We start from the raw sequence: 23751 nt of genomic DNA on the forward strand, positions 1-23751 counted from the left end.
CTTTCAAGTGGCCCCCAGCGAGTGAAGCACTCTGGCTGGATGTGTGCCCCTCCAGTGGCCTCCCACTGCCTGGCCTTGTAAGGTGTCCAGCACTTCCCCAGAGGGCTCTCCACTGACGCCTCACCTGCCCCTCACTGCTCACTTGGGGACACCTGAGACCCACGAACCACAGCCCCAGGCAGGCCGGCATGAGGCCCGCCCACACCGCTCCCCACCCGGGAGCAGGCCCGGGCCCCACACGGCACGGCTGGGAAGACTTGCACACCTGGCAGTGCATGGGCCGGGGAGGACCCTGTGTGCGTCCCCACGGGCAGTAACGTCAGTGAGGACTGCAGGCGGCCGGGACAGAGCCACAGAGAGCTGCCCCAGAAGCTCCCAGGACCTGCACGTGCCGGTTCCACAGAGCCCCAACCTCCCGCACGACGGGCACTGGTCCCAGCTGGCGCTGAGAAGTGAGGCTGGGGAGGTGAGGCCGCAGTTCCAGGGCCGGGCCCGCCCGGTGCTCCTCCCACCCCAGGGGCGGGAACCCCGCTGGGGGCGCAGGCCCACATCTCAGTCAGGGAGCAGGGGAGCGGGGTGATCACAGGGCAGTTCAGCCAGGAGCAGGACTCCCCACAGCCAGGGTCGGGGCCTCAGGGCAGCAAGGGAGGCAGCTGCGGAGGGCAGGTGCGGCCTGGAGCCTGTGCCCGGCAACGAGAGTCAGGTGGTGTCCACCTCGTGTGACCAGGCGCAGGTGCAGGAGCCAGGGGCCCAGACTCACCTCGCTGTCCTGCGTGATCTGCACCTGCTCCCCTTGAGGCACCTGGGCGATGTGCAGGTGGCCCTGTGGGATCCGCAGGAAGAGAAGACACCAAGAAGCATCAGAGGAAAATCGAGACCAGAGCAAACAAGAAACACCCTCGGAAGTGTGGCTCCTGACTGTCCACTCACAGTCCAAGAAAAGACAGCTGAGTCCGGGGCGCGACATTGCAGGGGTGCAGTGTGGGCTTATTAACCAGCCGCTGGAAATCAAACTTCAAGTGTATGAAGGGGAGCACTGCCTAGTTCTTAAAGGGGAAGTGGGGCCTAGGAGAAACCTGCTGAATCTGTGAACATTATTAAAGAAACAAATTTAAGAATGAGGTGGACATATAGGAAAGAAAGGAAATCAGAATTTTCCAGAAACTAAAATGACAACTTTTTAAAAATGATATTATCAACCTGAAGGGACCAGAACCCCCCAGACTGTCAGGTGGCGTCTGCACGCTCGGGGCGTGAGGCCACGCAGCAGCGCGTGACGGGGGGTGCCTGTATCTACGCAGAAAACACGTCAGCCAACTGCTTTTAAATCAGAGACGGATGTGACTATTTAAACAGCCGCAGTAAACATTAATAAACGTGGCTTCAAAGCATCTAACTCAAATGCATTTGTCTTTGTAGACTCAGGCAGACAATTAGTTCCTGTAAATGTCAACTTAGATGAGTGAAATGAATATCCATTATCTTGTTTAAAATTCCACCTTCATCAAAATGGACCTTAAAATAAACCACTGGACAACTTTCTGCGGCCTTCATTTTACCAGGTCTAGGTGGCCCCTGCGTCCAACTCACCTGTCCTGGACTTCTTTCAAAGAACTTCCTCCCTAGGGAGGCAAAGGCGACTGCCTCTGTGACTGTCAGTTAAACAGAGACCTCACTGTTTACAACTGCGCCATGTCCCCGGGAAGAAGAACCCTTCAAAGTGCCCCTCAGCACTGTCCAGAGGCCCTCCCTCTGCAGACAGTGTGCTGAGCGCAGCATCAAACCAAGGCCGCCTGGGGTGGGAACCAGGCTTCCAGGAGGCAGCCGGCAGGGAGGGACCCGGCGAGGAGGCTCCCCAGAAGTTCGGGCCCCGCTCTCCCAGGCCACCGCACCCATGAAGGGCCGGCACTGCACAGGGCCGGGGAGGCAGACTGGGAGGGCTCGCCATCTGCTGAGGGCCCGTTGGGGCCAAGGGCACATTGCACAGCCAGGGCACGCTCCAGTGACGACGGCCACCGGCTCTCTCCAATGGCCCTGGGGCGAAATTACTTCCCCGCTGGGTAAAGGGGGCCTGTGCTCCCGAACTGAGAAAACACCTCTCATGCGCCCACCATGTCTCCCAGGAGGACAGGCAGACACAGGGACGCTCAAGTGGCCTGAGAGCAGCCGCGGGTGCAGCACACACAGGGGAGCCCCCAGGGGCCGGCAGAGACATCCTGAGACGTGCGAGGCCACCCCTAACTCCTTCCACTCTGAAATGGCACCTGACCCCATCCCAAGCTTCCGGTGGGGCCCAGACCACAGGGGGAGCCCTCAGGGCCCTGCCGCTCCCGCCTCCCGGCCCGCCCTCCCAGCCCGCCGGCAGAGGGTACGTACTACTTGGACCTGCCCGTCCTCTCCGATCTGGTGGATCTGGACCTGCTGGGCGTTGGCCAGCGCGTAGTGCAGGGCCTGTGGCGGGGGCTGCTGCATCTCGCTGGTGGGTGGCGGCGTGCTCATCATGGTCTCTGCGGAGAAATGCACCCGGGGCTCAGCCCTCTGTCCACGTCTGGCTTCCTCTCCCCCAGCCCCGATTCCCACGCAGAGGAAAGGCCCGTCTTCACCCCCAGACTCGCGCTGTGCAGGGATCGCTGGCAGCAGCTGTCTGATGGCTGAGAGCGCTAACCTACACAGCCACGTCCACGGGGCAGCCACAAACATGCATCCCGACCGCTGTGCAGGGAGGCTCCTCAGACGTCACAGCCAATGGGAGACAGGACGGAGTCGAGGCCAAACCCCGTCAGGCAGCAGAAGGCAGTGCGCGCGCCGATAATTCAACCAGGGAAGCGAGCCCCACCCACTCACTCACAGACCCATTTCCAGCAAGTTCACAAAACGAGATACATTTGTTTTGATGTGTTGTGTATTCGTTTTGATTGTAACATTATCTCAGTCAGAAGAATTTTCTTAAACACAACATTAAGGACTCAAAAAATTTTTTTCATTTTCAATGTATATTCGTATTTTTATTGCAATAGATGATGGTTTAATAAAAAAACTTCTAAAGATAAAAACATACTGCATCAGAATGACCTTCTGTGAGAAAAGCGGAACACTGATAGAAACGGAAGGAGGAAAAAGAAAGATGTAAACTGTGTGATCATTGAAGAAAAGGCTTCTCGTGTGTTTTTTAATAGCTCAATGGGGCCAACTGACATGGGGTAGATTCCACTAAATACCTTTTAAATAACTAACACAACAACATTAAAGCGTTAGCACCTGTAACACGTCAGAAACCTCGAATTTAAGTCACTGAATTTACCGCGTAGTCAGTAACTCCCTGTAACCCCTCACGTGAAGACCAGCCTAAGCTCACGCTCTGGGGGGAGGGTTAGCTCGGTGGTAGAGCCCGTGCTCAGCACGCAGAAGGCCTTGGGTTCAATCCCCTGTACCTCCGCTGAAAACCAGATAAACCTAATTACCCCTCAAAAACAAAATTAAAAAAATTAAAAAATAATAAATAAATAAATAAATTCACGTTTCACAATTTACACTGACATCAAAGCCCAGTGCAAAAACTGCCTCGGTCACTTGCCTTGCTCGTGATCAGAATCATTCAAGAGCTGCAGCCAGTGACGCGGACAGGGGCCGCATCGAGGGTGGCCCAGACCGTGGCCCCCAGCAGCGACACAGGACAGGCTGCCCCCTTGGGCCCTACCCGCACCGGGCAGCTCCACTCTGCGTCCAGGGAGACGCAGCACAGCGGCACGCGGTCAGCAGGTGTCCCCTGCAACCGTGAAGCGCTGGGCACGTGAGTGCTCCTGGGCCCCAGGGGGGCTGTAGGGAACGTGCCCAGGGCGTTTCACGCAGCCAACGCGGCTGCCTCACACGCCGGCACACACAAAGGCTGACACAGTGCGGCCAGCAAGGAGTGTGAAACAGAAGCATTTTAATGAAGTTGATTTTTTAAAGTCCCTTGAAACTAGTGATTTTATGGTTTGTGTTCAAACTGGCAGAACTAACTCAGACTTAAACAGACCAGTCTCGGCCCAGAATCTCACTTAGAGCGTTGACTGGGAAGTGCCCTTTCTGTCTGCTGATCATTCAGGAGAGGACAACCTCAGTGGAGCTACTGCCGCTTCCAAGCTGACAGACTCCTGGCTTAGTGACACGTTCCTGAGGAGCCTGTCGCCAGAACAGCCGTGAGCACAGAGAGGAGGACGAGACCCCAGGAGTCCCCTTGACAGACCACCGCGTGTGCTTTACTGAGTTTTAGCCAAGTACGCAGTGCATTCAAACAGAGAAACGGCAAATCAACCAAAAGTTACAAAGCAACGTTCTCCAAAAATGTTGATAAGAGAAGAATGTGTTCTGTGTTTCTCTCAAAACTCCTCGGTTCCAACACCCGAGAAGCAGCCCCCGTCAGCACGGTGCCCAGGACTCCCCATCCTCCCCAGACACCTACCTCTAAAGGCCCAGGGAACCGATGGAGCCATCTCCTGCCAGAGCTTCCTAAAAAGCCTCACCATGAATCCCACCCCTCCCCACCCACCACGCTGTGTCCTGGGCGCGGAGACCCCGGGGCAGGCAGCCACGCGCCACATGGTGCCACCTACATACCGAGAGAAGGACTAGCAGGGCCCCTCTGGGCACGTGCCCACTGCTCGTGGATCTTCCAAAGCCGCCTGGGGCCGGCCCGCTGACAGGGCTCCGGACAGAGTCCTTCCAAAGGACCCGTCAGAGACACGGAGCCTGCCCAGCCTCAGCCCTGGAGATGTCCTCCCGGTGGCTGCTCACCGCCCGCAAGGCCAGCGGCAGCCCTGAGAGCTGCTCAAACCCACAGCGTCTTGGGAGAAACACTGACACGTTTATAAACAAAGAAAAGAGTCACTGAAGACACACAGCTATCATTAAACTGAATTACTGTCGTGCAGCTGAAGACGCTAACAACCGAAGAGGAACAAACAGTAATGCACGAGAGGAGAGAAACGGGCGTCGCCAGCTGCGACGCTTCGGAGATCAGACCCGAGTCTCCAGCCACGGGGCCAGAGGGGGTTCCATCCAGGTGGCCGGCCCAGCAGCCCAGCCACCACCTCGGGACCCAATGCCCTCGCTGCTCACACGGGCTCCAGACCAGCTCGGGGCCTCACGCAGGTGCAGGCCCCCGCCCCGATGTACTCAACCAGATCTGACTCTACGAGGCTCCGAGGGGCCCGCCCGCAGGCCAGCTGGGAGAAGCCCTGCTCCGCACGTGTCCCGGCGCCTCCAGAGACGGGATGTGCACCGAGTGCTGCCGTGCGGCCGCGGGAGGGGACGACAGACCGGTCCGCGCTGGCCTCTGCCTACCCTCTCAGGACCGCAGGGCCGCCCCCAGCAGACCGCCGACTGCCACCTAAGTTCCCACACGCAACTCCCAATGGTGAGAGGAAGGCCCAGACTCCTCGCCGACAGACCCTTCAGTGCAGGCCACCCCCAGAGGCCGTGCTCAGGCCCACGAGACCGGCCACCTCAGGGCAGTCAGGGCAGGGCAAGGCAAGTATCTGACAACCACCAAACCGCCGAGGAAAACCGCTTCCTGAGGTCTGGCTCAGAAAGAACGAGGCCCTGTGCGGACTCCAGGTGACCCAGTTTGCTTCCAGAACCAGAGTTCCGGCCCCCACTGCCTGTTGCCGCCCCTGATCCCGGCCCCGACTGTGGTCAGGGCTCAGGTCTGAGAGCTGCTGCCAGGAAGTCTCTGCCAAAGTTGAAAACTGTTTCCGTGAAAATATCTGGAGACGTCTTGGGTGACAAGCAATGCTGGACTTACTGTCGCTCCTGGTGAACTTTTCCAGGAAAAACAACCCCTCCTTTCAACACCTGAAAGAAAAGTCTAAGAGTTCCCCGCTACCTTGACATGAGCACAGCGGAGGCCCTGCCCCCGCACAGTAAGCAGCGTCACCGCGGACGCCACGCGGGCGGGACGACGACAGCGCGCCCGTGCCGGGGCGGTGAAGCGGTGCTCCCGGAGGTCCTGCCCAGCCCCTCCTCCTGCCCCGGAGCCCAGGGCACCCCCCTCCCCCTGGGAAACTCCCACCGGGCACCTCGGGGGCCACGCACGCACAGAACCACGCTGGCCTCCCCGCCCATCCAGAGCCCCACGGGGCACCACCCAGCCGCCCCACACCGCGCACCTGCGGCTCCATAGGAGGAGGAGGACGGGGTTCTCCTGGAGAAGCTCTTGACGGCCAGGCTCTGGCCCCGCTGTTTCCGCCGCCAAGCCGTCCGACACTTAGAGTCGATGCTCTGTTTGATTCGATACCAGTCAGATTCCGTGATTCCAAACTTATAGAAGAGATGACCTGCAGGACACAGGGCAGGAGGCTCCATGAGGCTGGTGGGGCACGAGCAGGCAGCGCGATGGGGCCGGGAGACCCCTCAGCCGAGGCTGCTACGTGTGACCAACGCTCTCCGCTATTTATTTTCCCAATTGTCTGATCTGACTGCCCACATCAGCCGGAGAGGGGCAAAAAGCTAGAGGCGAGGCCCTTACAAGCTTGCTGGATGCTCCATGCTCCAACCGCCCACCCGAATTTCACGTGCGACACCTCATGCCCGGATGTGGAGGAAGAAGCCAAGGGTCCCCACAGTCTGACCAGCCCAGCTCGGTTCTCCTCGGTTCGCTTGTGTCTGCCTGGCTGCTTCCTTCCTTCTCCAAGTCTGGGCTCTAATATGACCTCAGAAATACTCCACTCAGCCAGCCTGTCTGACCCTACAGGGCCTCCCGCCTCCACCCCATCCAGGTCCTCTAACACTTTACAGAACTTCTGTATCTACTGGGTTCACGCTGTTTCCCCCACAAGCACAGGGACCTCTGTTTTGCTCACCCATGTCGGCCAAGAACCCAGAGTATCCAGGCACATAAGAGATGCTTGAACACTGCTGATGAAAAGGTGATCACGATTACCTGGAGACCCTCTTCCATCGCCACCCAAGCCTGGGCCGGCTGATCAGCCCTGCCTCCTCAATCAGAATAAAACGCCGTAAAGGCAGAGATCATCCTTACTCCCTGGAGTCCCCGCCCCCCGGCTGAGTGGGCATCACCTCCATGGGACCCAGAGGGCAGAGCCGTCCTGCAGTCTTTCAGCGTCTGTCCCGTGCTCAGCCCTGGCACCCACACTGTCGCCCCTACATTACACTGAGCTCTCAATGTGGGACCCGCCAGCCTACGAGACCCCTCACCAAGGAGGAGGCGGGGGTCAGGGAGGCCACCAGGGTGGGTGGCCGACGGAGACTCCCCCTGCCTGTCCGCCCACTGCCTCTCAGTGGACCACCTCTCACTCCTCCTTGTGCTGAATCAACAGAAAGTAACGGTCAGGAATGTGGGAATCACAAGACATGCTTTTCAACAGGGTGACCCCCTCTCTCACTGGTCATGAAGCTTCACTGATTAACGGGAAAATAAATGGATGAAATTCAAAAATTTAATAATAAAAACATTGAGCTAAAAAACTTCCTGTTTTGACTAAGAGCACCAAGTTTGGACCATGTGCTGAGAGACAAACGGGTGCCCAACCCCTAAAACCTGCTCTATGGAGACCGAGACACTGAAACAAACAAAGCAAAGGAAGCGCTTATTTTCTTAAGCACTGCAGTCAGCAAAGTTTCTTCTGTCCTGGAAAGACACTTCTCGACTTTCTGTGAGCTGATGCTTAGGACATCTTTGACTCTAAACAGAATGACAACCAAAATTTCTATACTCTAGAGAGAAAAAAAATTGGGTTCAGGAGAAGCAGGATTTTCAGGAGCAGAGAGCAGAACCTAGGCCGTCTCTGCCCCTCTGTCCTTCCGCAGAAAAGGAGACACAGAGGAAGAAGCAGGTCTCTGCTGGTTCTCAGGTCTTCTCGAGAAGTCAGAGGCGTCAGTCAGTCAGCATTTACTGAGGGAGGGCGACATGCCTGCACGGCTCTCAGCGCAAGGGGAACTCACAAAGTTCCAGCTGGCTACCAACTTTGGTGACAAGAGACTGTAGTCGCAGGAAGGAGAACCCAGCTATGAGAAGTGCAGGTGTCCAGTCACCAGGAACCCGAATACTGACTGTAGCCGCAGGCACAGGACAAGCCCGTGGCTGACCACAGCTGCACAGGAGCGAACAACCAGCAGAGAAGTGGTGGCGCGTGGCACCCAACCATCTTATCAGGTGCCAGCTCCAGCACGGACAGACACCCTGCAGACCACCCTCCGACCCCTCTCGCCTTCCCACCCACGGGAAACACCTTCCGGATGCCTCCAGGGATGCATGAGGTTATACAAATTTCCAGAACCTGTCGGCAACGCAGAAGGACGTGTGCAAGGCACACGCGGGTGCACGTATATGAGAAATGAGTGAAAATACTGACACTTAAGTTAACTTTGCAAAAGCCGATTTGCCAGTTCAAAACCTGGCTTACGGCCTTCGAAGAAGAAACATACATTCGTGTAGTTCTACATTACCCATTTTTAAATTCTTCTAAGACATTTTATTACATAGCTCCTTCCAGCAGCAACTCAAGACTCCAACTGGATGGCAGATACCCTCGCGATGGATGCCAAGAAAAACTGACTCAAGAATCAGCAGCACCCACGTCCCCCTCCCCCGAAAGAGCCGTGGGGCTGGGAGGCCACGGCGGGCCCGCTCTGCGTCGGAAACCCTGTGGGCAGGCACCGCGGGCCAGAGCCGGTGTTTGCTCTGGCCTCTCAAAGGCACTCTCCATCTTTTCTGACAGTTCCGGGCAACCTCAGCGAAGTGAATGGAGGAGGGAAGCGCTTACAGTGAGAGATGAGATTACTCTGAATTCACTGGTATTTCACACTTGTTGAGGCAACTTATCTCAAGTCACTTGATGCTCCTAAGAGAACCTCACAAAGTAAGAATGTCATTATCTTCCCAGCCGAATTACCAGTCAAGAGTGAGAACCAGCCTTAAACTCAGGCCGCCCACCCGCACCGAGAAGGGGCCACACCAACCCTGGGAGCGCCTCCCTCTGCCCAACAACAGAGGGCGCCCGGCACGGCCTGGGGCCACTCGGGCCCGGGGAGGAGGGGTGGGTCGCTCGCTCGCCTTCCCACAGCAGGGCCCCCACCATGGCTGCCTCGCACGCAGGCCCTGGGGAGCTAGACTTCACCTCGGCCACAGACAAGCCACTGGGGCCTCTCAGAGGCCTGGGGAGGGCAAGCCCCGCGCCCCCCCCCCCCCGAGAAAGGCAGCCGCCCGAGCCTGCTCCCAGTTACTTCCCTGGAGCGCTGCCCGCCCCACTCCCCCGCAAATATCTGAGAGGGGTCCCATCTCTGCCGATGGCCTTCCCCTCTCCAGAATGCCCACCCCTGACACTGGTGGTTCCATCCTAAAGCCAGATCCCAGCTCTCCAACGAGGCCCTCGGAGGGGCTGAGACGCACTGTGGGAGAAGGCCAGTCAAAACGCAGGCAGCAAGCGAGCTTGTAACCTCAGTCCTCGGTGGGTGGCATGGGGCTTATCTGCCACAAAGGAATGGAAAACAGGCCACTGCTAACATGACCTCCAGGCCAAGGGAAAGGGAAGCATTCCTTAAAGTGACAGTCTCGGCTTGACTGGGAAAACAAGAGAATCGTCACCCCCGAGTGAGGGGCAACCCAGGGCGTGCTCCTGGGGGAGGGGGCCAGCATGGCCCTGGCCGCTCCACGCACCACACGTCAGCGCCCCTGGCCTCAGGGCCAGGCTGGCCCGGCCCCACACAGGGGAGCCCGCTGGAGGGGTGTCATACCCGGAGCATAGGGAGAAGAACCCAGGGGTCGCCATTAGGCCCTTCCAAGGTGACCGGTGGGCCCCCCCCATTTCTCACGGTGCCCTCCCTCCACACTGACCGCGACTTCCCCCAGCTCTCCAAACTGGTGCCTCGACCCCCCAAAGACAGGGGCAGGGCCCGGAGGGGCTGTGGGAGGCACAGCTCTTGAACACACCGCTCTAAAGGGCCCAGGCCCTGGATACTCCGAAGTGTCCCCCCAAGTTCATGTCCATCTCAGGACCTCAGGATGTGACCTCCCTGGGAAACACGGTCTTTGCATACGTGAGTGACTCAGCTGAGCTGAGGCCCCGTGGGAGTGTGACTGGCCTCCTCACAGGGAGAGGACAGCTGGCACACACAGGCGCGCGCGGCGGGGGGCGGGGGGCAGGGTGGACTCCCGTGGGCTGCCTGGAAGAGGCAAGGGAGACTCACCCCAGCCCCCGGGAGGGAGTGCGGCCCTGCCAACACCTGGGTCTCAGATTCGGGGCCCCAGACTGTGAGGGAGGGAACCAATGGCAATGCTCAGTGACGGCAGCCCCAGGACTCTGAGTCACCCGGGAACACGCGAGGGAAGGGCAGCAGGGATGGAGCCCAGTGCCCCACCGGCACCGGGCAAGAGCCCCTGAGGAGCGACACCAGGCAGGACCCTCATCCCTAGGCCACCCGTCCCCCGGGTGAGGGGAGCCGGGCGGGGGCCGACTCCCCAACAAGAGGGGCCTGCCTGCTCTGCCCGCACTGCACCTCCCCCGGCACCGGTGCCTCTGCTGCTTCCAGAGCCGGGACTTCACAACAGAGGCCCTTAGACCCAAAAAGCCTAAGGCGTGAGAGCTCAGCCGGGGAAGTTAGCCCACCCGGGCTCCTCTTCCCCTCGAGCTGTTCCACCCCCCGCCCAGAGGCTGATGTCAGCTACTCCATTATTCTCAGGCTCCATGACACACACGGGGGTCAGGACGCCCACGGCCGAGAGCCGGGGGACCAGGGTGACGAGGCGCCTGCTGGGAGCAGGCCCAGGCCCCTCTGCTCAGGAGCTGTCAGGACAGCCTGCCGCCAAGACCACCCAGCTGCCCGCACCGCCGTGTAAACAGACACGGGAACTGCATCTCTGTCCTTCCGTACACGCTTCCAAAAGCCAACCCCTCTCATTCAGCGCCCGTGACCGAGGCCCACAGCTCAGCATCAGAGAGCCCTGTGGGGGGGACAAGGTGCTCGGTGGCAGGATGACACCCCTTCTCCACCACGAGACGGTGAGCTCTGGGTAGTTCACTTTCTCTCCATGTTGCTAAGCGAGACTTAAACGTCACGCCAGCTGTGGCTGGTCCCCGGAGCCAGGGCTTCAGACGTGACAGCCTAACCTCCTGTGGGAAGCCTAGCGTCTCATAGGCACAAGCCTCCTTTCACGTTTTTATTTGAAACCGCGTTGAAAGCCCTCCCGGTCAGGCAGGCTGGACGGTCAACGAGCCCTGGGTGAGGCCAGGCCAGCACATGCTGCTGGGAGAGCATGGGTGCCCCTGGTCCCGCCAAGTGTCATCAAGACGACACAGCGTGTACCGCCCACCCTCACAGCCCCACCGGGGATGAAGGTCGGGACTACGAGATCGCCCACCACCACCAGCGAGTTGGCTCAGAACCCCGCCGCCTCAGGAAGGGATGAAGCAGGCGGCGCCCTGCACGTCCCTGGGAAGCCCTGGAGAGGGCCACGGGCAGGGGAGGCCGGGAAGGCTCCGGCCCTGCCCCGTGCAGCCCTCGGGAGCGGCCCCAGGACAGGGGCAGCCCGGGTCCGGGAGGCCCCACTCGGCGGCGTCTCCCCCACGGGTAGGGCACTGGGCAGCGTTTACCGAAGGAAATGCTCCGTCCAGAAGCTCGCCCCGGGCTCTGTGGCCAGTCCTGCGGCTGGCGCCCTCCGCCCGCAGCCCCCCCCCCCCAGGGCCTCCCACGGCACACTTACACCGGATGCCGTAGATGGTGAGGGGGTCGAGCTGCTTTTTGCCGTGCTTGCCCTGGCCCGAGAGGTTGGAGACGGCCTGCACCTCGCGGTGGAAGAGATAGTCCAGCAGCGTGAGCGCCATCTTCTCGGCCGTGCGGCAGTTGGTGCTGATGTGCAGCATGTCGGACGGGATGATGGCGCAGCGCACCCGCATCTCGGGGTTGTTCTCGTCCCCCAGCCACGTGCCATTGGGGTAGTCCTCTGAAAGAGGGAGGGTCCCGGGTGAGCCCCACTGCCGAGTGCCAGCGCCGCACAAAGGCACTCGGGGGGCGCTCTGGGGACCCGCGGCTCGGACTTTTCAAGGGGAGAAAACACAGCCGCCCAGGGCTCTGAGCCCCCAAGAGGGAAGACCCCGCTTTCCCTCCCTACATCAGTGAGGCCCAGGCCAACACAGGACAGGCAGGCAGGACGCTGACCGATGGGGAGAGGAGAGGGCGGCGAGGTGGCAAGTGCTCCCTCCCCCCGGGGGAGAGGCAGGGGACAGGACCCCCAGCTGTCTCCCAGAGCCACCTGCGAGCCCACCAGCCCCTCTCCAGCTCCCTCCGGGAAGAGGGAAGGTGCGGGCAGCACACAGCAGGCTCTCGGCTTCCAGCTCCACCCTCACCCAGCGGGCCAGCGTCCCAACCAGAATGCCTGTGTAGCAGCCTCCTGGGCACTGCAGGACTGACCAAGTGTGTGAAAGGGCTTAATGTTGTCAAACATCCATTTAAAAGGGCCTCAACCTCAGGCAGAAGGAAACTCCACTTGTGATCACAAATCGAGAGAACTCTCGACTCGGCCTGGAAACTCGGCCGCCTTCCAGACGATCCCTTCCGACCCTGATGTGGAAGCAAGTTAAGGTGTGAGGGACGGCCCTGAAAACAGGACGTCGGGGGTGGGCATGGTCGGGGGAGGGTTAAATCCTCTAAGGGGGACAGCGGCTTCCTGCTGTGTCTCCTCGGCCTGTAAGTCCTGTGCCAACCACAGGCATCACTGTTTCAAGACTTCTCATGAGATTTGTTTTGAAACGTCCCGGTATTTACATTCTGGCCTCCAAGCACAGAAGAGGCCCCACGAAGGCAGCCAGCCCTGCCTGGCTTCGCCAAAGGCCTGGAGCAGAGCAGAAAGCCCAGGGCCGGCCTGTCTGTGACTTGCACACCCTGCCTCTCGAGGGTGGCCTCTCCCAGCCAGGCTCCTGAATCACACGATTTCCTCGAATGTCAGGCGAGGCTCGGCAGCCCCAGGAGGGCAACCACGTCACCACCGGGAGGGCGGGTGGGGCCGGGCCCCTGGCTTTAGCGAAGGACAGAAAACAAATCACAGATTTGACTTTTGGAACTCAGAGTAAGAGGCAAGTAAGTAGGATCACTTCTCAGGAACGTGGACGGCGTGGAGGGAAGGGCCGGTGCTCCGAGCCTACGCTCGGACTCGCGTGTCTTTCTGAGCCCCAGCCACCTACTGCTCACTTACCTGAAGGCGGAAAAACAGAAGCTCACACGAGCTCAGTGTGGACGGGGAAGGGCTTCGAGAGGCACCATCCCGAGGTCACAGCTGGAATTTCAAACAGGCTCCACCTTCTAGGGTGTCGACTAATTTATCTACAAATGCCTGGCACTGGGTCTAACGCTCAGGATCTAACTCCTCTGTGAACCTAGAATCACACCACACAGAGCGGAAGGACCACCCTGCACCTGCGGCGGCCAAACAGAAGCAAGCAGAGGGAGGAACGGCTGAGGAAGGTGGGCACGGGAGGTGGGGGGAGGGCTTGCATCCAGAGGGTGGGCGCTGCCCCGTGCCCAGCCCACTGACACCACTCCTGGGCCGGCGCAGGACAGAGGCCGTCGGCTCCCAACCTAACCACCTACGCTGCCAAAGACCCCCGCGGCTTTTCTCAAGAACAAGCAACGTGAACCCTGTGTAGCCAGCTCCCCTGTTTAGATGATATTTTTAAAGCGAACCAAACACTGGACAAGAGGTCAGTGTCGTCCTCCAAACAGCATGTCTGCACCTCAGCAGGGTGACGCTGGGCCCAGGCGCGAGCGCGGCAGGGCGGCCACTCAGTCGAGGAGGGAGGATGGCTCCCGTGAACCCCATCACCAGCTGCACCTGAGGACCAGCTTCCTGCCGGGCTCCCCACACACACCCGCTCCTTCCCACCCTGGAAGGAATCTCCTTCCACCAAAGCTGGGCTGCGCACCGCCATCAGGGCCCACCCTGCCCCAGAACACAGTCGGGGGCACTAGTACCGCAAGCCCCCCAGCAAGCGGCCCTGTGCGAGGAGCCCCCGGCCTGTCCAGACCCCGGACTTGGCCCTGCTGCAGAGGGAGGGCTGTCCTCCTGCCGAGCGCCAGCCCTGGAGAGCTTCCCGGTCCCAGGGGCACCAAGCCCACGCCCCAAAGTCCCCCTGACACGGAGGCAGGAGACAGATGCCTAAAGGCAGACACTTTCAAACTGATTCAAGAGGAAGGAATGAAAAGGTGACTTCACCTATTAAACTTAGTTCCTGTGAAGGCAAGACACCACACACCACGTTAAATGAATGAAAAAATTTACAAATGAAAGGGAAGCTTCATTTTTTGGTGTAAAAAGTAATCATCATCACGACTGGTTAATCAGAAACTCCTCGCTGCTCACAGGTGGGCGTCTGTGAGCAGTGCTGCGGACAAGAACAGGGAAAGGGCAGCCGTGGCTCAGCGAGGAGGTTCTGGCCAATGTAAGCGAGGGAAACGGGAACCAGGAGGGCCCGGGGCTGGCGCGGCTCCCACGGGCCCCCGAGGGCTGTTTCCTCACCCAGCCTTGCTGGCATGGGAAGGCCGGGCTCCCTGCTGACACGGTGACACGTGACCACGGACGAAAGCGGGCCCTAGAGCTGGCAGATGGGCCTCCAGAAACATTACCAGAACCTTCTGGAGGATGAAGGGTGTCACTCTAGACTCCTCTAGTACCCCCGCTACCCTCAAAGTCAATCAGCCTAAATTAGCTTTATTTGCCCTCCTATCACCCCAGGAATAATGGCTTAAGTATCTCTGGTAACACAGGGAATTACCCAGAAACTTTATTTCAAACACCTCAAAATTTTGGAAGGCTTAACCTACTTACCACCTAACTTCCCTTCAGTGCTGTCAATCTCTCAGGTAAGAAGGCCGAGCTGGGGGACCAGAAACACAGCAGCAATCTGACCAACACAAGGGGGAAAACCTCTGACAGGAGAACAGGGGTGCCCCAGGGGGCAGGGGCCCGGGCTGCAGGGTCACCGTCTCGGCACACCCCTGCCCTGACCCGACGCCAGAGTCCTGCCTGAACCCCGGCTTCTCACCACTGACAAGGAGTCACATCTTCTAAAAGCAACACAAGACGGAGCACCTGCCCACATAAATATTTGAGAAATCTGCCTTTTGACAATTCAGAAAGGATATATTTATTTTACTAAAAAAAGTTTGGTCCATTTTTGGCATCTGAAACAACAGAAAGATTCTAGCAGCTTTATTTTAAAACTACCAGTTGGATTGTAAGAGAAATAAACTGGCTTTCTGTTTCAATCACTTAAATCTTGAATTAAATTAACTGGCGCTTCTGAAATACCTATTCAATGAAAACCTGCAGCAGTAACCTGAACTTCCTCACCATGAAAACAGTTCAGAACACAAATATTTGTTTTGTGGAAGGTGAACAAGTGGAAAGATGACCCTTCGAAGCTCACAGTCTTCGGGGCTGCCCGATGCGCGGGGCCCGCGTCAACGCACGAGATGAGGCGTGTGACGCATCGGGCCGCTCCTCGAGCTACCGCCACCTCCAGGGAGCCTTCAGGAGCCTTCAGGGGACGCCTCGTGCTCCTGGGCTGGTGTCGGGCTGGGTTTTCATCTGGCTTTTGTCATGGCTGCCCAAACTGTTTACGAATTTCACAAGCAACACGCTGCGTAAATTGGGAGGAACGGTTCCAGGCAGGGATGGGAAGGCTGAGGTCGGCGTCGGGGCCCTCTGGGGCTGCACGACCGCACGCACCGCAGCGCTCAGGGTGCTGCCGGAGCCAGGGCGTGACCTGCCTACGGCTTCTCATCAGGATCTCCTCCAGCCGGCAGACGGTGAGAGCGCTAGGCGTGACCCGTGAAGGATCTGTTGTTGTGCTACTGAGAGGGGCCTGTCACCATGAGCTCAACCGTGACGACAGCAAGTGTGTGAGGACCCCTCAGTCCTCTGACATGAGGAGCGGGACCCTGGGCATAGCCGGTGTCCCTCGGGGTCACACGCTGCCGTTCCGAAACCTGGTGAGGGCGGCCCTTCTTCTCTGATAGGGGATAAATGACTATTCGCCACGTGGTCACCGCGTGGTCACACACAGAGACCCGTGGACATGCTCACGCTAGGCCTCCTTCTCGACCCTACTCTCATTAGCAGCCGATTTATGATCGCCAATAAAATGCATTTTAATGTTACCGAACACACAATTTATGTAAAGAGAAGTTTTATGAAAAATAAGTTATGTGAATAAATTCTCAAGAGATGTTTTTGGCTAAATTTCCCTCTCTGCGCATGCACAGCTGCTGTTCTGAGAAGCCAGCAATTTGGGGTGACCTCCCTTTGTAGCCCACAGCAGCACCAGCATCCCGGAGACCGCGCCCAAGCTTCCCTGCTGTGCCCAACCGCCTCTGCCAAACCACTGCTTCTCCCAGACTTGCCTGCACATCCCTCGCCGAGCACACCCCAGACACGTGCACGCAAAGCACGTCACTGACGGGGACTGTGCAGCCCTCGCCAGGCTGACGCCTGACAATGTTCCAACTAGAATCCAAACACAATCCTTCTCATCGGAAGTAAGCACCAAACGTCTGATATGGAGGACTTGTCAAGTTTTGTAAGAATTACCAAATGCATAGCAGCAGGAATTTAAGCCCTTTATTAAGAAGCTAACCAAATCCCTTCACTAAGCAACAGACGCTATTTTGGGTCCACTATGGCTACTGTGTTTCCCTGCCTCAGCCAGCTTCATCTCTGAGCAATCGCCCTGCACACACTGGCACTCGCCGGACTTACCAAAGGCGGGGAACTCAGACCAAACCGCCCAGGGAGAGAAAGCCATGGCCACCAGCCAGCACTGCTCTGAGTTCGTGCCGTGACAGCCGGAGCCTGACTAGAACACGGGGGCGCCACCACCCAGCACCTCTGCAGGGCAGTGGGTGCCCCCACGTCTGCCACGGAGCCCGCGCACAGCAGCGGGAACCCCTAGGAAGTGAGCGTTCTGACAACCCGCGGTTCTCCGGGGTCAGGCAGGGAGGCACTTGTAGGGGCTGAGAATACCCATCCAGTGCAGCCCTGGGTGCTTCTCGGGGGGGTGGGGGCTGCACCCGCGGCCACGCGCAGGGCCTGCAGCGGCCACGCGTCCTCGGCGACTCCCCGGCGGAGCAGGCTGTCTGGTCCAGGGAGGACGCAGCATGAAACAGCTGATCCGATTCTCAGCGCGCTCCTAAGTCTCCCAGCTGCCGCCGCCTCAGCTCCACACAACAGGGTCCACAGATAAGCTCTTCCCCCACATTCACACGCACGGCAGTTGCTCAGAGATACCCCTGTCTCTGCGCCACCTTCACAAACCTCCATGCCAGCTGAGGTCCTCCGCCCAACGTGCTCATGACGTCAGAACTGCGGGGGCGATGCTCCCAAAAACGGTGTCAGCAAACGCAGACACACAAAAATCCGTGTTTTTCCCTACAGATATCAATACTCACAAGCTCGAAACTGGACTTTTCATACATTCACATGAGGGTCACTCTGCAGTGTCCCCCACGGAAATACAGTTTACATTACTCATGTCACATTAAGAAACATAAACTTAAAAGGTGAAATTTTTTTCTTTTCATGATAACCCCAGAATCTGCCCAAATTATCCAATGTTATGTTTCATAGCTGGATGCAGTTTAAACCAAATAAATTAGGCCTGAAGTAGGCAGTCACACCTACATGGATATTTACCCAAAATCCACCTGGAAAAGGAGTAAAGACAGTTCGCTTCCTCTGCAACTGAAGCAAGTGTGCCTTTCATTCACCACCCACCTGGGTGAAGTCAGGAGCTTCCCTCTTCTCCTCAAATTCAGTGCGTCCAAAGCCTCGCCGCCCCGACCCAGCCACTCCACCCCAGGCACCAGCCCAAGGGAATGAGCGCGTCAGCCCAGGGAGACCTCCACCCGAACATTCGCAGCAGCACTTGGCTAACAGCCCCAAAGCGGAAGCAACCAAGCGTCCGTCGACGGGGGAGCAGATGAGCAAAATGCGCCCCAGCCACGTGACGGACGTCGCCCAGCCACAGCGGGGGCGGGTGGGAACGCAGGGCAGCGGCGGCCAGGCCGGGCGCAGGGCGCTGGGAGTGACCGCCCGGAGCTCTCGGGGGTGGGGCTGCCCACTTGGTGTCTGTCCCGGAGCCCACCAGCGTGAACGCTTTAAAATGGTCAATTTCATGGTAAGTAAATTAGATCTCAATCCTTTTTTAAAAGTTGCCCGATTTGCTTTTCCTGTGCGCCCTGCTCTGCCAGCTCAGTCCCAGCAGCTTCCTCCAGGACTGGACGACACTCTGGGGAAGACAGTTTTCAGCATCTCAGACATGGTACCCAGTCTTCCTCAAAGGGAAATCTTTGTTCCACAGAAAAATCTCTATCGTGTTTTCGGGGAAAATCAACGACTCAGACACAGAAGCAGAAACACCTCCCCAGTTCCTCCCAGCTGACGAATCACAAGCTGTAGACTCGGCAATGTGCCGCTACCTCGTCTGTCCTCGCCTCCCTCGCACAGTCACCGGCCCTCGGAAGCCCAACGCAGCTGTGCTGAAGGGCACACCCACTTGGACCCAGGCCCAACAACAGTGGACCCCACACCCGGCAGGAGGGAGGACGTCCCCTCTGCACCGCAGCCGGCGGGGGCGGCGCGGCCCGCGGGGGCTCCACCTGGATGTGCAGGCCCGCCCTCCTCACACGGGCCAGGGCCGGGGCCGGGGCCAGGGCCTGGGTCCGAGCAGCGAGCCGCCCGCGGGCTGGAGACCTACAAGCACCCATCATTGGACACTAGCCTCCAGGACGCGGCTCAGTAAGTGACGGCGGCACCGCGTGGAACGACTCTGTAGCTCTGAGCAGCGGGGGGACTTCGACTGTGCAGTGGGGAAAAGCAAGTTATAAAGTCTTAAGTGTAACGTGTGTACGTTACACACAGAAAAAGCCCAAAAGATTCACAGAGATCTTTGGACACACTATCTTCCGCAATATTTCCACTTTCTTCATTTTTATACCTTAGCACCTTTTAAAAACAATAAACATGTGTGACTTTTCTAAAAAGCAGAAAAGAAAATTGCAGTTGGCCCTGAACGACGTGGGTGTTGGGCACTCACCCTCCGCGCGTAGAAAACCCGCCTCTAACTTTCAGCCTTCCCTCCCCAGCCGCAGCCCCGCACTCACGCCCTGTGTGCGGGTCACAGAGCTCCAGGTGTCCACCGCACAAAGCCACGAGTGGCGGGCCCGCACCGCGGACGCCCGCGTCATGCGGGGCCAACCGCACGCCTGTTATCGCTCACGCAGAGGGAGGGGGGAGCCGGGCGGCAGGCGGGCGCACCTTCCGAGTTCAGGGTGATGAGGGTGACGTTGTTGCCGATGCTCTGGCTTCCAGACTGTCCGCAGTTGGACACGGAGTCGCTGGCCTCGGACCCGCTCTCCCCGTCCTCATGGCCGTCCTCCTGACCCGGCACCTTGACCACGATGGTGTTCTGCCGACGGCCAGGAACCGCGCTGAGCGGGAAACAGAAACACCAGTGTCGTGAGAGCGAGGCGACCACAGGCGGGGACCAGCGCGCCCTGCCCCTGCGCTCCCGCATCTCTCAGAGCCCCGCTGCCCACGCCTGGGCCACGCGTCCTCCCTCACGGCTCCCTCTGCCAGACTAATGGCCTTGGACAGCAGGAGGCAGCCTAGCGTTCAAAGAAACTGTGAAATTTGAAGCATTTAGGAAAACTGTGTCTACCACAGAAGAAGTGAAATGACAACTCGCTGTGACTCAAGTCTCGAATGCTGCCTTCCGATCACAGAGGTGACCCTACAAAGCGCTCCCGTGTGAGTCAGAGTGGTGTTCCGGGCCGCGTCTGCAGAAAGCGTGCCCAGGGGCTCCGACCGCGCCCCCCTCCCCGCCGTCCGGGAGACGGCCCAGGAATGACTCAGCCCGTGAAAGTGTAGGCATCGCCCCCGAGTCCCACTGACAAAAACCACTGAAGTGGGTTTAAAAAGCCAGTCGAGAATCTCCTGGGGCTATCTCACCACCACGAGGGACCTGACACAGAGCAGTGAGAGACTGCAGAAAAACAGACCACCAGCCAGCTCCCCGAAGTGCCCCAAAAAAGAATGGTGTGGAGACGCACCCCCTGCCTTCCCGATGACCCCCTCGACTTCTCTGCAAGAGGCGGCTGCACACCGAGGGAGGGGAAGCAGCGGTGCCCCCGTCCCCGCGGTCAGAGCGCTGAGGCCGGGCCACACCTGGGGGACCCGGCCCCCCGCGGACCAGCCCCTCTGCCGCCTTTCCTCCCCCAGGAACCTCGAGCAGCGGGCCCGCCGTCACATGAGGGGCGACCGTGTGCTCCCAGCACGCCCATTTCTGACCGAGGTCACGTCCCAAACATCTCCAAAGAAAAGGGAGTGAGAAAAAAGCACCACCTCAGAACGCCTCCGTCACTGCGCCAACCAGGGAGGGCGTCCGCTGACCTGACGTGCTCCGGACAGACAGACAGACAGACAGACAGATGGGACAGGGGTGAGAGGACGAGGTCCACGGACCGTGGTGAGAACACAGCGCCTCCCCACAGCACGTGCGAGCAGGGACCCCTGGGCCCTGCCCCATCCAGCGCAGCCCCCCGACCACGGGGAACCGCGGGCCAACGACAGGGGTGCCTGGGCCGCCGCCCCGCCCCTGAGGGGCCCCGGCGGCGGCAGTGGCGGTGGGGGGTGGTGGCGTGCTACTGACTTGCTAAGGATATTTTCCAGGGGCTCCGGCGCCCTGCTGCCCAGGGGGTCTTCCGTCTTGGCTACAATGGCGCTCTGCCGGTCACTGTTGAGAATTACTGTGGTCTGGGGGACGACGCTAGGGAACAAAAGAATCACAGAGAAAAGAAGACCTTAACACAGCAGCATTCATTGTCCCAGCACATCAGAGTAATCGACAGTCAGCCCCGGCGCCCTGGTCCGGGGGAGTGGCCCCAGCAGGACACGGGCGTCACGACCCGGAGAAGGGGCTTCCCACATGGAGACAGTGCCCTGCCGCGTGGCTGGTGCTCTCGGCAAAGCTGAGTCAGGAACATTCACACCGTTACAGAGGAGAGGTGGAGACGCCACAAGCTGCTACCGTGCAGTTAGTAAGGTTTCTGAAACAGCACGTTTGCATGAAAAGCAGCTTGATGCTTTCACTGACTCCATCCCAGTGAATTCCGATTTGAAATCTAGGTCTTCGTGACCAAGGTACTCGTCGGTACCGGTCCAGGATGCCAGTGCTGCACACAGGAAGGGGCGGGCGGGACTAAGGAGGGACTGCGGCGGGACCACAGCCAAAGGGAGGGGACTCAGCTTTGCAGGACACGACGCTACAGCACTGCGCCCGGACGGGCTCCTCTAAGTGAAGACGCACATTTGCACACGCAGACGGGCACACGGTCGTGGACACTTCCCCTGGTTGCCTCCCAGCCACAGGGGCCTGGAGAGGGGGCCCCACGGTGGAGGCTGTGGTGCAGAGCAGTGTCACCTGCGAAGGATGTCACTCCTCGACTTCACTCTCCAAAAACAACTCGGCGGCTGACCTCCCGTCCCCCAAAGCACACGGGAGAAGCAAGCCCCCCTCACAGCCACATGGCTGTGAATGCCCCCCCACAAATCGGAGGCTCCAACCGCACTGTTTCATGCTCAAGTGAATCGCAGGACCCGAGGTGTCTCCTAAAACAAAAGCATGATCAGCCGCGCGTGGGCCACCCCAAGGTGCCCCGCCCTCAGGGATGCTGTCCTGCCGCCCCACCCACACGTGAGCCAGCACAGGCCCCCCAGGCGACCTCTGACTTGGTACCGAGCCCACAGCCAGGCTGCACACAACGGCTCCAGCTTTCCACATATCGAAACAGGTGGCCGAACAAGTGTCCCGTGGGCGCCAGTGTCTCCCAGGCCCCACACACCCGTCAGCGGGGCCACCATAGACATCAGCACACACGGGCCTGACAGGTCCGCAGGGAACGGATTAAAACATACTCAAGCCGCCAGCGGGCAAAGCTGTTTGACTAAATCCACCCTTTTTTCCTAAAGATCCTTTCCCTGACGATCAAGGAAGCAACAGCCTGAGACCCGGGTCAGGACGGTCATGCTGGAGCGCGGGTAGGCCTGGGAGCGCCCCAGGCTCCCTGGGGTCCTGACCGTGCAGCGCTCTCGGCAACTCAGCTCCCAGAGGCACTGCTCCCCAAAGACGCTCGCCCTGAGAGCAGCCCCAGTCAGCGTGTCTGCCCCCCACCCAACAAAGCCCGTTTCCCTCACTCGGACCACACGGAGGAGCAGTGTTGCGCGGACACGGGCCTCGGGCCAAACCCAGGCCGGCCTGGGGTGAGGGCGCCACGGCTCGGCCGGCGACCGCTCCCTCCAGCCCGCTTCGCACAGCAGACAGACGGCCCACTCACGTCCTCAGCTCACAGATCGCCAGAGTAACTTCTGGCGATAGACCACTCAGGATTTCGGCACACACCGTGAAGCACTGAGAGTTCCTTCCTCGCCCACATATCTATGCAGACAAAGAGCTTCAGAACTCAAAACCATCAAAACTAAAGACAGAGACAGAACCCATGTTGAACCTTGTGTCATTTCAAGCGACAGACTGACCCTCATCTTCCACAGATCCAGGAATTAACTAAAACCACAGCCCCCCCCCCCACCTCCAGAGAACGTTCACAATGCTGCGTTATTAAGAACTAGGTAAAAACTAGCAGTAACTTCAGTGGTTTTGTTCAACTGTGAACCAACAGCTGTAATGAGAACTCAACCCAGGCAAGTTCACCGAGCCCTCCAGGCGGCCTCACGGTTACAGGAAACAAGGTTCCAGCTTCAGTGTCTGTCCCTACTTGTGCTGCAAAGGAGTGTAACAGCCCGGCTGCCAGGATAAAGGTCTGTGAAGGAAATGAAACGGGGATGAATGTCCGGGAAGCACAAGGAGCCCTGTGCGCGCTGACCACCAGTGGCCTGCCCGTGGGCTGTTCGATGACTGATGGTCCTGAGGTGACAGCGGAAACGTCTGCGAGAGCAACGAATTGGTCTGTTTCCAAAATCAACACTGTAACTTGTGGGAAGTTATACCCTCTCCACTAACGCAATTTACATCAAGCTCAACGAGTACAAAACAGTATTTCATTTTTCAAAAATTACAGAACACCCACGTAACATTAAGAAGCAGCACGTGGCTCTCCAAGGGTCAGTTTGCAACAACTGTCACAACGTCGAGTGGCCCAGGCTGAGCCACGGCCCCGTCACTCAATCAGACACAACTCCGGTGCTGCCCTGAAGGGACTGTGCAGATGTGATTAAAGTCCTAACCGGCTGCTGAGAAATTAATCAAAAAAGAGATCACCCTGGGTGGGCCTGGCGTGCTCAGGTGGGTAAGGCTGTCCCTGGTCTCGGGGACACCACTCAGCTCTGGCCGTGGAGTCCCACCTGCCCCACAGACTTCAAACGTGCGTGGCCGCTCCCACAACTGTAAGCCGGTTCCCTGCAGTGAGCTCCTTCTGGCTCTTACTGGCTCTCTCCCCATGTCTGTCTGTCTGTCTGTCTGTCTCTCACAAACACACCTATCCCTTACTGGTTCTGCTTCTCTGGCGGAACCCTGACAGACACATCTTGCAGTAATTACAGACCCATGGGAACGTACAGAGTCCTGTGTCCCCGACGGGGAATCCCGTGTAAACTGCAGCACAATAGCAAGCGCAAGAAAGTGACCCGGGGACAACGCGGCCACCGAGAGCCCAGCCTCGTCCAGGTCTCGTCCCTGTGAGCGCACA

At 58.9% G+C, this 23751-nt stretch overlaps 1 protein-coding gene across 5 annotated transcripts in view; it reads right to left on the reverse strand.

The window, feature by feature from the left end:
• BANP (BTG3 associated nuclear protein) overlaps positions 1 to 23751 on the reverse strand; it is a 74651-nt gene that overhangs the window by 14364 nt on the left and 36536 nt on the right. Inside the window, exons 5-10 of one of the 5 annotated variants that reach the window (XM_031436637.2) lie at positions 20700 to 20816; positions 19307 to 19479; positions 11702 to 11941; positions 6150 to 6317; positions 2377 to 2507; positions 761 to 823 (exon numbers count right to left, since the gene is read on the reverse strand). In XM_031436637.2, coding sequence (XP_031292497.1) covers positions 761 to 823; positions 2377 to 2507; positions 6150 to 6317; positions 11702 to 11941; positions 19307 to 19479; positions 20700 to 20816 — 892 coding nt within the window. Of the gene's footprint in view, positions 1 to 760; positions 833 to 2376; positions 2508 to 6149; positions 6318 to 11701; positions 11942 to 19306; positions 19480 to 20392; positions 20493 to 20699; positions 20817 to 23751 lie in introns of those variants that run through there. The other 4 variants (XM_031436635.2, XM_064477663.1, XM_031436640.2 and 1 more) reach the window with 4 other exon arrangements.

Source organism: Camelus dromedarius, chromosome 23 (genome assembly GCF_036321535.1).
Source record: "Camelus dromedarius isolate mCamDro1 chromosome 23, mCamDro1.pat, whole genome shotgun sequence".
In the NCBI taxonomy this organism is placed as follows: domain Eukaryota; kingdom Metazoa; phylum Chordata; class Mammalia; order Artiodactyla; family Camelidae; genus Camelus; species Camelus dromedarius.